Raw genomic sequence first — 15,879 nt, 5'->3', positions numbered from 1 at the left:
ACTGAGGTGCTTGCACCCCTCCAATCCATATCATCTAAACACCCTCCCAGCACTACCCAATAGGTGTGCCAAATGGCAGCAGCAGAGGCCAAACAAGGGGATTTTCCAACCTCATCAGCCTACTTGCAAAGCCAAGAAATCTGAAGGAAAGACAGCTGAGATCAACTAAGGAGCTACTGAAAAAGATCCCAGTGGGACTGCATGAGCAACTCTAGGATTTCTGCACCTTCCCATCCCCCAGCCATCAGAACTGCAAACCTCCAGCATTCAGACTCTGTTGGCAGCGTCTCCAGCTCTACAACACCACATGGAGGGATTGAGGTGAGCACTCAGTATTGGTGAGATTGGAAGCCACCCCAAAAGGTAACAAGGCCAACTGACAAAACAAACAAACAAACAAACAAACAAACAAGAAAAACATACATAGGCCTGTATTGGAAGTGCTAATGTCAGGGCAGGTTATGCGTTACATATTCTTGGTTGGCTTTACAATTTTCAAATAAGTTGTATTTGGGGGTTGAATATTGTTGCCTTTGATGGTTTCAGATTTATAGGGCCTATGTCTTTTGCTTCTGTCATTATTGGGGTCAAGGTCTGGTTCAGATCCAAGCTGACCTGGAACCCAATTCGGAACAGAATTCTCTACCTCCCAGCTGAAAGGATTAAGGGTGTAGAGCAACACATACCCTTAGAGAGTTTTTAATCCCCACAATTGCATACTCTGTGGTGGTTTTTATTGAATGTGTATATTGCTCAGTTGAAGTTCAGAATTTGCAAGTAAATTATTCTACCCAGTCCACTATAATACTTGCTTATCAAGCAAACTCAACACCTAGGATTATTTCTGTGGTTGGACTGGGTACAAGATCTACATCTGGCACCATAAACTCATATCCTAAAAGTATATAAAGGTGGATTGTCTCATCTAAGAATGCTGCAGATAAGTAGAAAACACAAGCATCAAATCAATTCAGGATGCAAAAGCTGCTACATTATAATATAAGAACAAAGAATCAAGATAATACAACCCACCAAAAATTATAAATCCACCAGAAATGATCATCAATGAGACTGTTTTAGATGGAATGTCTGACAAAGATTAAAAAAAAAAAAAGATTGTTCCTGTACTCAAAGAAATCAAAGGAGAAAACAAGGGAATTAAAGAAGAAAACAAATGCCTAAAAGAGAACACAGGAAACCAGCTTAATGAAATAAGGAAGTCATTACAAGACATGAGTAAGGAAATAGAAATACTGAAGAAAAACCAGGCTGAAATCCTAGCTCTGAAGAACACAGTCAGTCAAATAAAAATATCTGTGGAACATATCACCAGTAGAATGGATGAAGAAGAGTACAGAATATCTAAACTAGAAGACCCAGGTAGCAGACCTAATACAGTCCCACAAAGAGAAAGGCAAGCTAATAGGAAATTCATAAAATCATAAGGACATATTTTAAGAATATATATGCCTCTATGTTTGAAAATCTGAAAGAAATGTATGATTCCCTTGATTTATATGACCTACCAAACTTAAATCAAGATGAGATAAACCATTTAAATAGACCTATAACATGTATGGAGATCCAAGCAGTTATAAAAAGTTGGCCAACTAAAAAAGTTCAGGACCAGATGTTTTCACTGTTGAATTTTACAAGACCTTCATGGAAGAACTAACACCAGTGCTTCTCAAAATTTTCCATAAAATAGGAATGGAATGAATTCTACTGAACTCCTTCTATGAAGCCAGTATCACCCTGATACCAAAACCAGAGAAAGACAGAACAAAAAAAGAAAATCACAGACCAATCTCACTCATGAATATAGATGCAAAAGTTCTGAACAAAATATTGGCAAACAGAATACAAGAATATATCAGAAAGATTATTCACCCTAACCAAGTTGGCCTTATCCCAGGGACTCAGGGATGGTTCAACATATGCCAATTGATAAATGTAATATATCATATAAATATGGTCTGAAGGACAAAAATCACATGATCATCTCAATAGATGCAGAAAAGGCACTCAACAAAATCCAATATACCTTCATAGTAAAATTACTACAGAAACTGGGAATAGAAGTAACATATATCAACATAATATAAGCTATTTATGACAAACCTACAGCCAACATAATACTAAATGGAGAAAGACTTGAAGCTTTTCCATTAAATTCAGGAGCAAGATAAGGGTGTCCACTGTCCCCTCTTCTATATAGTACTGGAAGTCTTAGCTATAGCAATAAGGCAAGAGATACTCATAAAAGGGATACAAATTGGAAAGGAAGAGATCAAATTATCATTATTTGCAGATGATATGTCTATATATAAAGGACCCTAAATACTCTACCAGCAAACTGTTAGAGCCTATAAACAGTTTTAACAATGTAACAGGATTGCTACAAACTAAGCACACAGAAATCAGTAGCTTTCCTATGTACTAACAACAAGTATGCAGAGGATTAAATCAGGGAATCTCTCCCATTCACAATTGCCTCAAAAAAAAAAAAAGTACCTTGAAATAAACTTAACCAAGGAAGTGAAGGATCTCTACAATGAGAACTTTAAAACACTCAAGCGAGAAATTGCAGAAGACACAAAGAAATGGAAAGACATCTTAGATTGGAAGAATCAATATTGTAAAAATGGCAATCTTACCAAAAGCAATCTGTACATTTAATACAATCCCCATTAAAATTCCAATGGTATTCTTCACAGGAATAGAAAAAAAAATCTTAAAATTCATTTGGAAGTGCAAAAAACCCTCCAGTTGCCACAACAATTTTGAGCAACAAAAATAAGGCTAGCGGTATCACCATCCCGGTTTTAAGCTATATTACAAAGCCATAGCAACAACAAAAAAAGCATGGTATTGGCAGAAAGACAGACATGTAGACCAATGGAACAGAATAGAGCACCCAGATATTAATCCAGGCAGCTACAGCCATATGATTTTTGACAAAAATCTCAAAAATGTTCATTGGAGAAAATATAGCCCCTTCAACAAGTGGTTCTGGGAAAACTGAATATCTATATGTAGAAGGGTGAAAATAGATCGTTATTTTTCTCCATGTACAAGAATCAAGTCCAAGTGAATCAGGGACCTTAATATCAGACCTGAAACTCTGAAATTTCTGGAGGAAAAGGTAGGGGAGACTGTTCAACATGTTGGCATAGGCAATGACTCTCTGAATACAACCCCAATTGCTCAGGGAATAAAACCACTAATCAACCACTGGGATATCATGAAATTACAAAGCTTTTGTATAGCAAAGGATGCTATGAATAGAACTAAGAGACAACCTACAGAATGGGAGAAAATGTTTACTAGCTACACATCTGACAGAGGATTAATATCCAGAATATACAAAGAATTCAAAAAACAGAACAATAAGAAATCAAACAATGCAATTAAAAAATGGACTATGGAACTAAATAGAGAGTTCTCATTGGAAGAAATACAGATAGCATATAAACATCTAAAAAAGTGTTCTACATCCTTAGCCATCAGGGAAATGCAAATTCACTCTTGGTGGGAATCTAGTCTGGTACAACCATTGTGGAAATCAGTGTGGAGGTTCTTGAGACAGTTAAAAATAGATTTACCATACGATCCACCTATAGCACTTCTAGGCAAGGATCCTAATGACTTTTCTCACTACCTTAGAGATACTTGCACAACCATGTTTATGGCTACTCTGTTCACAAAAGCTAGGAAATGGAACCAGCCTAGATTTCCCTCCACAGATGAATGGATAATAAAGTTGTGGTACATTTACACAATGGAGTTCTATTCAGCGGTGTGGTGGTTTCATTCAAGTGTCCCCCATAAACTAAGGTGTTCTGAATGCTAGGTTCCAAGCTAATGGAGATTTGGGAATTAACACCTCCAAGAGGCAGTGTATTGTTGGGGTGGGCTTATGGGTATTATAGCCAGTTTCTCCATGCCAGTGTTTGGCACACTCTCCTATTGCTATTGTCCACTTTATGTTGGCTAGGGGGTGATGTCCACCTTCTGCTCATGCCATCATTTTCCTCTGCCATTGTGGAGCTTTTCTCTTGAGCCTGTAAGCCAAAATAAACCTCTCTTTTCCCCCACAAGCTACTCTTGGTTGGGTGATGTTTACCAGCAATACGAACCTGACTGTAACAGTAAAGTGGCACCAAGGAGTGGGGTTGCTGCTAGACACCTGACTGTGTGGCTTTGGCCTTTTGGAACTGATTTTCAAGAGGAATGTGGAAGGATTTGAAACCTTGGCCTAGGAGATGTCTTGCAGTGCTGTAAACATAGCTTGATGGGCTCTTCTGGTCAGAGTTGATAGACCTGTATGCAGTAAAAACTATGGACTGTGATGTTTGGCTTATTAGGGGGAGAAAGAGCTTGGTTTGGACTGGTCTAGCAGCTTATGTGAGAAGCTTGTTATTATACCCATGTCCTGAGAAGTTGTTCAGGGTTGCTTTGTGTTGAAATGAACTGGTGTGAGCAGAGGGATATGGCACAGGGAAAAAAAAAAATCTTTGGGTGAACTGCTGCCCATTCAGCTGCAATTGAGAGATTACAACCTTTGAGATTGGGCCATCTGACCTGCACTGGAGCAACAGAAAGAATGTAGACTCCTTTAAAGGGGTCTGAGTGCTCAAGGAGCGTTCTGTTCTTTAAAGTCAGCTTTATTCTTCCTTGGATTAACAAATTAGCACCCTACTTGGTATTGAGGAGTATAAGAAGTGCAGGAAAGAGAGGATTATTGAGTTGCAACATGGTCTTGTGTTTTGGAAATGGTCATGGGCTGTGTGAAGCAGGTTTGCTGGATGCCTGCATAGAGACCCCATGGGGCCATGAAGATGAACCATGGATTGCAGTGGAGACCCAGTGGAGATGCCAGGACCATAAGATGGCTGCTAACGAAAGCTGCTGGCCCCATGAAGTTTTCCAGGACTGTGAGTTGCCTAGTTGGAGGGGCGGAATTGAAGCTCCAGAGACTTGTTGCTGGTTAGAATTATGGGATTTGGGGATTTGTCATTGACTGGAGTTGTTGGACCTGGAGTTACAGAGTTTGGTATTTGCCTTGTTTAAATCTTATATTGTTTGAATATTTCTTTGCTATGTCCAATGCCATCTTTTGCAGTGTGAGTGTTTATTCTGTGCCATTATGGGTTTGGGGGGGGATTTTTGGTATTATGGCTCAGTTAAAAGACCTTGGACTATGGGGGATGTTTGAATATCATCAGGATTGATAAAAGCTATGGGGACTTTTAAAGTTGGACAGAACGCATTGTATTTTATATCATGTATGGATATCAGTTTATGGGGGCTAAGGGAAGAATGTGGTAGTTTGATTCAGGTGTTCCCCACAAACTTAGGTGTTCTGATTGCTAGGATCCCAGTTGATGGAGATTTGGGAATTAATACCTCCAGGAGGCAGTGTATTGTTGGGGGTGAGCTTATGGGTATTATAGCCAGTTTCACCTTGCCAGTGTTTGGCACACTCTCCTGTTGCTATGGTCCACCTAATGTTGGGCAGGGGTGATGTCCACCCTCTGCTCATGTCATCATTTCCCCCTGCCATCATGGAGCTTCCCTTCAAGCCTATAAGCCAAAATAAAGCTCTTTTTCTCACAAACTGCTCTTGGTTGGATGATTTCTACCAGCCATGTGAACCTGACTGCAACAAGTATTAAAAAGAAATGAAGTTATGAAATTTGCAGAGAAATGGATGGATCTGGAAAGGATTATACTAAGTGATGTAACCTAGGCCCAGAAAGCCAAACCTCACATGCTCTTTCTCATATGTGGATCCTAGCTACAAATGCATAAACTTGTGTGTGAGTTGGTACCAAATATCGGTAGCAGAGGCCAGTAGGTAAGCTAGAAAAAGGCTATAAGAGAGGGAGGAGAGGGAAAGTCTTATGGGGATGGTTTGTATATATGTAGGTAGAAGAACAGATTACATGGAGGGGAAGGCCTATGTGAGGCTAGGGGAAGAGATTGTGTAAAAGAAGTGGTAGGGGGGAGGTCAATCAAAATTCAAAATATTCTGAATAAGACATATGAAAACCTACTTTTTTGAATGATGGCACATCCAGAAGCCGTGTTACTAGAAACTTTTCAGTGCCAGGGATGGGATACCTTCCAGCAAGTTGTTGGCCATGGAGGTCCCTGTTGCCTCCAAAACATTACAGGCTATTGCTAAGGCCCTTAGTTTTCCTTGAGAAATAGATGGTAAGATCCCATTTCTGCAGAATTCACATACCTGAGTGGAAAAGTCACTGAGAAATCAAGCTGGTGCTGAGCATCAAACATTCTCTCTGTAGACCAGCCAACTGAAAGCTAGAAAAAGATGCACTGTATGCAGCCCTGTGGGAGACAGAAGTCATTGGTAAAAACAGTGGACACTGGAAGCCTGAAGTTTGGTTAGACAGGTCAAATGATTGAAAGGGTACAATAGTGGCATGTCTGATCTGGGGGAAACCAACTGCTCTCTAATTGGACTGAAGGCCTGCTCTATGGGAGGGAATACATGCCTGGTACTGAAAACCTAATCAAAAGCCTATGGCAGGGGAGGTCATGAGCCTTGGGATATAAAGCTTGCTTTTGTCTGGCTAAATGCATATATTATTCTTACAAAACTTCCCTGAAAGCCCTACACCTAATGTTCATATATTAATGCTGCTCTCACTTCTACTTAGAGAAGCTTCTCTTTTCAGACAGCAGTGACTACTGGGATGACCTAAAAGGCAACTTAGTGCTGAGAAGAAGGGATGGAGGAATGTCCAGCACTGAAACATCAGTATCACACACTCCAAGTCTCAGGGTCCATTGTGGAAGAGGTGGTGGAAAGAATGTAAGAGCCAAAGGAAGGGTATCATTCCTTAAAATGCATCTGTCTGGACAGAAATTGGCCTCCATATCCATGACCTCACAGCACCTAGCAATACCTACACAAGACTCTCATAATAGGAGAAGGAGATGATGACATCAAATTAAAGGAGTGACTATTGGAGAGAGGGAAGGAATATGATAGAGAGCAGAGTTATGAAGGGGAAAGTGGGGGAGGGGAGGTAAATATCATGGTTTATTGTCTGTAAGTATAGAATTTGTCAATAAAAAATAAAAATAGAAACAAAAAAGAATGCAGGCTGTATTCCCTAGGACAAATGTAAGCAAGATGCACAAGGTAGTGCATGCTTCTGGAGTTTGTTTGCAGTAGCTAGCTGCCCTGGTGTACCCATTCTCTCTCTCTCTCTCCCACTCTCTGCTCTATCTCTGTTATAAAAAATAAAATAAAAATCATTAAAAAACAAAGAAGACGACAAAATCTGGAAGCGAATGTCCCACTGCTCCAGGGCTCCCTTGTCTCCCCCTGCCCAGCACTAAAGCCTTCCTTCCTTCCTTTAGAAACCTCCCAGTCTGCAACCAGCCTCAGTCCCCTCTCCAAGGGACAGCAGGGGGACATGGACCAATCAAGCTCACATCCCATTCCCATTATAGAATATCAAACAGATTAAAACAGAAACAGGAATATTCTCCAAAGATCCTGACTTCCACATTGAGACATTACCGAATCTGCCTCAGTTCTGCAGACTAACATGGGCAGACACACTGCTGCTTCTCAATCAGACCTTAAAGAAACATGAAAAATGCAATGCCCTAGTGGCAGCCATATGGTATAGAAATTCTTGGGCTCTGAGAATGTTTTCACTCTGACTTTTTCTTGGTACTATGAATATAGTATATAGTTGTGGTAAGAAGGGTTAACACATGAAAAGTTTTGGTTCTCTGTATATTTTCTCTCTCTCTTTTAATTGATTACAGATATTCTTACTGTCTAAGATCACTAATGCTCTGTTATCTGTTGTTGGAATGTAGATGTCAGACTTTTGTGAGCCAGAGGGAAAATGTTTAAAATATATGAGTAACAACCATGTCCACCTAAGCAGAGAGGAATGTGATAATTTAATATTGAGCAGATAACCTTAATTTGTCACACAATGTCATGAATATAATTCAGATTTAACTTTTTTTGTTTTTTGTTTTTTGTTTTTCGAGGTAGAGTCTCACTCTAGCCCAGGCTTACCTGGAATTCACTATGTATTCTCAGGGTGGCCTCAAACTTACGGTGATTCTCTTAACTCTGCCTCCCAAATTCTGGGGTTAAAGGCGTGAGCCACCACACCTGGCTTCAACTCTTTCTTTTTTAGATTTATTTTTATTTATTTATTAGAGGCAGAGAAAAGGGGAGAAAGAATATGGGCACTTCAGGTCCTCTAGCCACTGCAAATGCACCCTGGACGCATGTGCCACCTTGTTCATCTGGCCTACATGGGACCTGGAGAATCAAATCCAGATCCTTAGACTTCCCAGGCATGTACCCTAACCATTAAGCAATCTTTCCAATCCTGATTCAACTCTTTTTAATAAGTTGGTAAATTTTCTATGTTTCCATCTCTCTTAATAATTAAGGTTAAAATTCAATTCACTGATATTGATCTGCTTATGACAACATTCATAAGAGCTGGCTTTAAAATGTTCAAATGAGGTAACAATGTTTTTTCTACTATGTCTGTCTGGCTTTTAACTAGTTGGGTGACTGAGTCTCAACAAAATCAAGATTGAGGGCTGGAGAGATGGCTTAGTGGTTAAGCACTTGCCTGTGAGGTCTAAGGACCCTGGTTCAAGGCTGGATTCCCCAGGACCCATGTTAGCCAGATGCAAAAGGGGGCACACGTGTCTGGAGTTTGTTTGCAGTGGCTAGAAGCCCTGGCACACCCATTCTCTCTCTCTTGCTCTATCTGCCTCTTTCTGTCACTTTCAAATAAATAAATAAAAAGGAAGCTCAGGGGACTCAGAAAGACAACAAGTTTGTGAAAAGGGTTGGAAGAGCTAAAGACATATGAAAGGAAAACAAGTGCTTGGGGATGTGATTCGATGGTTATCAGATGTGCCTTGCAGATTGTTCCGGGAGCTCTACAGATGTAGTTTTCATGAGTCATCACCTATGATGGGATGGGCTTTTTGGTGATGCACTTGCCTTTGAGTCATCCATTGTTCCTGTAAGAAACTCCTCATCCTGCTCTGTAAGTAGCCCCAATAAATCCATTGGTTCATCAAAACCCATTGGTTAATCAAAATTAGTTTTGGTGCAACCATACTTTGGTCTAATGTCTAACTGGGTTGAGTGTGTACATGTCTACCCAAGGAAAAATTTCCCAAGACACCTGCGTCTTCAACCATTGAAACTTGGAGGACAAGGCTAATGAAGATGTAGAGGGCTAGACAGACAACCAATATTGTGGCCTTTGCCCTCCAAGATCAGCCAGGGTCCAAGTGATGATGGTGCCCCTATCAAGGTGCCCTAGAACTCTGGTAAGTTCTTTTATTCAAAGAATCCATATAAACTCCAGAGACTGGACCATCACCACTGCACCTACTGCAGGGAGGGAAGTGAATGGAGAAGGTATTGTTTTCTATGCTCCTGAGGGAAGCCACCTGGTCAGCAAGACCTAGACATACTTCTGCAGGTCACACAGCTAGCAGAAGGAAACCAAGGAGCCACGGCCAGAAGCTTCCTAAGTCATTAAGAGTAATCAATAAAGAATCTCAGACTTCCAGTTAAGATGGCGGCGTAGGTACCACGCTAAAGCAGCCTAGGGGGGAAAAAGACCAAAAAAACTCAGCAAAATACACACTTTTACTAAAAAGTGAGGTGTATAGGAAATTGAAGTGGCAGCGGAGAAGTAGAAGAGTTCCAGAGCATCCAGAGCCCACACAGGCGGGAAAAGTGGCTCCGGCAGCTCGGCCAAATGCCGCGGCCGCGGCGCACCGGAAAGCTGCCAGGCTCGGCTCCAGCTGCAGGAAAAGCCAGGTGCAGGAGCTTCCCCTCACACCGCACTCTCCGCAACTCGGGAAACATGAGGGGAGAGCGGCAGCGGGCAACGGAGGAGCAGATCGCGAGGTAGAAGAATGCTTGGAGCAGTGAGAGAACCAGAGCAGCTGCGGCTCCCTCCCCTCCCCCACCGCCTGAGCCCAGCTCTGGGGAATAGAGCAGCAGCCCAGACCGGCCACGCCAACTTGGGCTGACAACGGGACCCAAGCAGGAGCAGAGTTCGGCAGCAACATCAGTGGCTCCAGCACCGGTAACAGTGGCCCCAGCAGCAGCAGACCCAGGAGTGGCAGCAGCGGCAGACTCGGCAGCAGCAGCTTCAGGGGGAGCAGTGGCAGTGGACACAGCAGCAGCAGCTTCAGCAGCAGTGGTGGCTCTAGCAGTGGCAGCTACAGCAGCAGCAGAGGCAGCAGCAGCGGTGGGTCCAGCAGCAACACCTTCAGTAGCAGTGGCTACAGACCCAGCAGGGGCAGCTTGAGCAGCAGCAGTTCCAGCAGCAGGGGTGCTGATCTGCAGGGCCACGCTTGCCAGGCTCAGTTTGCCCTGCAGGAAAAGCAAGTGGCCAGCTCCAGAAATCAGAACAGCAGCCCGACAACCCAGGCAGCAACTTGACTGAGACCAAAATCATCCAAGGTAACTGGGATTGCACCAGGGAAGGGTCTCACTTGGTCAAAAGCTGACTTGGATCCCTCAACAGACCAGAAATCTGAACCTCTTTGTTGATAGAGGATCTGGTCGTTATAGTAACTACTCTTGCATACATACTCAGGGCTGTTTTTGATTGAATGTGTACAGTGTTTAGTTAAACTTTAGAATCTACCTGTATTTTATTCCACTCAGCCTACTTGAATACTCCTATAGCAGGGAAACTCATCTTTGTAGATACTCTGAAAGTCTTAAGAGCCACACCTAACACCTTAAGGTCCTACCCTGAAAATATATTACATCAAATCAATTGATACAGCTAAGAATACAAAGCTAGCTAGAAAATCCAAGCATTAACTTAATCCAAGATGCAAAAATATATACATTATAACACAAGAAACACTAAAAAGCAAGACAATATAAATCCACCTAAAAGTATTAATGCATCAGAAATGTCCTCCAGTAAGAAAGAGTTAGAGGAAATGCCTGAGAAAGAGTTCAAAAGAATGATTATAAATATGTTCAAAGAGGTCAAAGAACACATCAAAACAATCAAAGAAGAAATCAAAGAGGAAATCAAAGGAATCAAAGAAGATGCAGGACACCAATTTAATGAAATAAAGAAGGCAATACAAGACATAAATAGGGAAATAGAAATAATAAAGAAAAACCAGTCAGAATTACTAGCAATGAAGAACACAGTTAATGAAATAAAAAACTCTGTAGAAAATCTCACCAGTAGGATGGATGAGGGAGAGGACAGAATATCTAAGCTAGAAGACCAGGTGGCAGACCTAATGCAGTCCAACAAAGAGAAAGACAAACTTATAGAAAAGTATGAGTGGGAATTTCAAGGTATTCGGGACACTATGAAAAGATCTAATATAAGAATTCAGGGCATAGTAGAAGGAGAAGAACTCCACTCCAGAGGCATAGTAGGCGTCTTCAACAAAATCATAGAAGAAAATTTCCCCCAAATTGGGAAAGAGGTGCCAATGCAGATACAGGAAGCCTTTAGAACCCCAGCCAGACAAAACCCAGAAAGAACCTCTCCTCGCCGTATTATAATCAAACTTCCAAACACACACACCAAGGAAAAAATATTGAAAGCAGTTAAAGAGAAAAATCAAGTTATCTACAAAAGCAAGCCCATTAGGATTACAGCAGATTATTCAACACAAACTTTTAAAGCCAGAAGGGCTTGGAGAGATATATTCCAAGTTCTGAAAGATAACAACCGTCAACCAAGGTTACTTTATCCTCCAAAGTTATCCATTCAAATAGATGGAGAAATAAAGACATTCCATGACAAAAGCAGGTTAAAGGAGTATTTGAAGACAAAACCAGTTCTACAGAAAATACTTGATAGAATCCTCCATGCTGAAGAAAAGGAAAAGCACACATATAAGGAACCTAGAAAAAACAAGCAATACTCAAATACTAGTTAACAGAAGAGAACACAGGTAGAACCAGAAACACACACACACACACAAAATGACAAACATAAATACACACCTTTCAATAATATCTCTTAATATCAACGGCCTCAATGCCCCAACGAAAAGACATAGAGTTGCAGACTGGGTTAAAAAGCAGGATCCTACAATTTGTTGTCTCCAAGAAACTCACCTTTCTACAAAGGATAGACATTATCTTAGGGTGAAAGGTTGGAAGACGCTGTTTCAAGCAAATGGGCCTAGAAAACAAGCAGGGGTTGCTATCCTAATATCAGACAGGGTAGACTTTAGTCCAATGTTAGTCAAGAAAGATAAGGAAGGTCACTTTTTATTGATTAAGGGCACACTCCAACAGGAGGACATTACAATCCTAAACATATATGCACCTAACATGGGGGCTCCCAAATTCGTCAAACAAACACTATTAGAACTAAGGTCACAGATAACACCAAACACAGTGGTGGTGGGTGACTTTAACACCCCACTCTCATCAATTGACAGGTCATCCCGGGAAAGAATAAACAGAGAGGCATCTGGACTAAATGAGGTCATAGAAGGAATGCACTTAGCAGATATATACAGGACATTTCATCCAAAGGCTGCAAAATATACATTCTTTTCAGCAGCACATGGAACATTCTCTAAAATAGACCATATATGAGGACACAAAGCAAATCTTAACAAATTCAGGAAAATTGAAATAATTCCTTGCATTCTATCTGACCACAATGGAATTAAACTACAAATCAGTAGCAAGAAAGGCTATAGAGCATACACAAAATCATGGAAACTAAACAATACACTACTAAATGATGAATGGGTCAATGAAGAAATCAAAAAGGAAATCAAAAAAAATTTATAGAGTCAAATGATAATGAGAACACAACATACCAAAATCTCTGGGACACAATAAAGGCAGTTCTAAGAGGTAAATTTATAGCCTTGAGTGCCTATATTAAGAAATTAGAAAGGTCGCAAGTAAACGACCTAATGCTTCGCCTTAAAGCCTTGGAAAAAGAAGAACAAGGCAAACCAAAAAGCAGTAGACGGGAAGAAATAATAAAGATTAGGGCAGAAATTAATGAAATAGAAACAAAAAGAACAATCCAAAGAATCAATGAAACAAAGAGTTGGTTCTTTGAAAGGAATAACAAGATTGATAAACCCTTAGCAAATCGGACCAAAAGAAAGAGAGAAGAGACACAAATTAATAAAATCAGAGATGAACAAGGTAACATCACAACAGATTCCAGAGAAATTCAAAAAATCATAGGGACATACTATAAAAGCATATACTCCACAAAGTATGAAAATCTGAAAGAAATGGATGATTTCCTTGATCTATATGACCTACCTAAATTAAATCAAAATGAGATTAATCACTTAAATAGACCTATAACAAACATGGAGATCCGAACAGTTATCAATAATCTCCCAACTAAAAAAAGCCCAGGTCTGGACGGACTCACTGCTGAATTTTACCAGACTTTTAAGGAAGAGCTAACACCATTGCTTCTTAAGTTTTCCAGAAATAGAAAAAGAAGGAATTCTACCAAACTCCTTCTATGAGGCCAGCATCACCCAGATACCAAAACCAGGCAAAGATAGAACAAAAAAAAAAAATTACAGACCAATCTCCCTCATGAACATATATGCAAAAATTCTCAACAAAATATTGGCAAACAGAATACAAGAGTATATCAAAAAGATCATTCACCCTGACCAAGTAGACTTTATCCCAGAGATGCAGGGATGGTGCAACATATGCAAATCTATAAATGTAATACATTACATAAACGGGTTGAAGGACAAAAATCACATGATCATCTCATCAGCTGCCTTCAACAGTAAAAGGTTAATTTCTAGCCACTTGTATAGTCTCAAACACCCAACAGGAAAGTATAGTCAAGGCTTACTATTCCTTAAAATATTCAAACAGCTCATCAGAATACAGGAAGACATTACAGAAAGGCACTTTCCAAGCATTCATGTTGACTTATATAAAATGTTATTCCTGAGAGTAGGGAGCTCCTGGGAAACGGCGCCGCAATCGCGCAGCTTTAGGGAAAGAGTATGCCAAGGGAGACAGCCGATACATCATTAATGACACCTTCATCATCTTTATGGAGACTATCACAGCTTGCCTGTGGGGACCACTCAGCCTGTGGGTGGTGATTGCCTTTCTCCGCCAGCAACCTCTCCGCTTTGTCCTACAGCTCGTGGTCTCTGCAGGCCAGATATACGGGGATGTGCTGTACTTCCTGACGGAGCACCACAACGGGTTCCAGCATGGGGAGCTGGGTCACCCCATATATTTCTGGTTTTACTTTGTCTTCATGAATGGCTTATGGCTGGTGCTGCCCGGAGTCCTCGTGTTTGATTCCATAAAGCAGCTCACTCATGCCCAGAGCATGTTGGACACCAAGGTCATGAAGACCAAGAGCAAGAATAACTAAGGAGCAGTGGAGTGGGTTGGAATGCTGCTGATTAGGCACTCTCCGCCGGCCAGAAGAGTCTAATCCTGTTTCCACAGGTTGGAGGGTCAAAGCTAACTGATCTGTCACACTCAGGTTAATGAGTGGGCACATAAAACATCCAGGGACAGGAAAGGTATGGGATATATGGAGCTATTGCCAGGAACCATTGGGGGAAAGATAGAAGAGAAGGCAGGAGGTCTGTGATGGTGGCAGTTTTCAAAAAATAGGAAATAAAATATGTTAACTCTTAAAAAAAAAATGTTATTCCTTTCACTACCACTATTCTTTATCTATGGGAGGGAGAGAGAGGGAGAGAGAGAGAAAGAGAGACACAAAGAAAGAAATAGAGAGAGAATTGGCACACTAGGGCCTCCAGCCACTACAATAAACTCCTGAAATGTGTGCCACCTTGGGAACAACTACAAACCTTGTGTGCGTGCACAACCTTGTGTATCTGACTTATGTGGGATCTAGGGAGTTGAGCATGGGTCCTTAGGCTTCACAGGCAAGTTCCTTAACCACTAAGCCATCTGTCTAACCCAATACTTTTATTTTTGACAAAGAAACCACCACCCAAATATGGAGCATAACAACTCTATTTTGATTTCACAGACATTCCACACCTACAGGCTAGAATCAGGACCATTGCTATTCTATCATAGAGATCAGGTGCTGGTAAAATCTCTCTTGTCTCTTCCCTTCCTTTGAACAACCTGGGAGGGATCTCACATTATGTTTCTTTGAAAGCCATTAAGGTGCATACTCATGCAAACCTTAAACATCTAAAGAAAAACCTGACAGGTTAGACACAAACAGGTATTCAGGTATGCCTGTAGGGGACTAAATGTTTCTCTTCACAAAACAATTAATTCTCCTAACAGACATTTATTATGATGTTTAAAAACTCATTGAGGTAGCTTCTCTTGATCCCATGCTTAAAGTACATAATATTAAAGTTTTGCATGAACATATGCCTGCTTCCAAAGGAATCAAATGATTTCCTACTGTCTTGATAACAAATACAATGTTACTACTTTTCTTTAGTGAATGTTACTTCACATTCAAAAGAAAAGAGACAAAGAGACAGCAAACAAAAACCCAAAAGCAAAATCAAACAAGGCCAGGGTGGTGGCACATGCCTGTTATTCTAGAATTTGGTTTAGGACGCAGAGGTAGAAAGGACAAGAGTTCAAGGTTGGGCTGGGGAGATGGTTCGTCAGTTAAAGGCAGTTGCTTGCAAGGCCCAACTTCCCAGATTCCATTCTCCAGTAGTCACATAAAGCTAGACAAGCAAAGTGACAAGATGCCCATAAATATTCATTCTTTCTCCTTCCCTGTCTTTCAGATTCATTCATTAATTAATTTAAAGCAGTTCAAGGTCATCCTTATCTATATATCAAATTTGAGGCCTGTTTGGGAT

At 40.8% G+C, this 15,879-nt stretch overlaps 1 protein-coding gene across 1 annotated transcript in view; it reads left to right on the top strand.

Moving 5' to 3' along the window:
* Window positions 1-14,711, top strand: part of LOC123458672 (3-beta-hydroxysteroid-Delta(8),Delta(7)-isomerase-like) — a 105,445-nt gene extending 90,734 nt beyond the window's left edge. The window contains exon 2 of the mRNA XM_045143522.1: window positions 14,007-14,711. Coding sequence (XP_044999457.1) covers window positions 14,007-14,438 — 432 coding nt within the window. The 3' untranslated portion in view covers window positions 14,439-14,711. The remainder of the gene's footprint in view (window positions 1-14,006) is intronic.
* The last annotated feature ends 1,168 nt before the right edge of the window (window positions 14,712-15,879 follow it).

This window comes from Jaculus jaculus, chromosome 2 (genome assembly GCF_020740685.1).
Source record: "Jaculus jaculus isolate mJacJac1 chromosome 2, mJacJac1.mat.Y.cur, whole genome shotgun sequence".
Classification (NCBI taxonomy): domain Eukaryota; kingdom Metazoa; phylum Chordata; class Mammalia; order Rodentia; family Dipodidae; genus Jaculus; species Jaculus jaculus.
The sequence above is the reverse complement of the archived record's forward strand: the minus strand, read 5'-3'. Positions and strand labels throughout refer to the sequence as shown.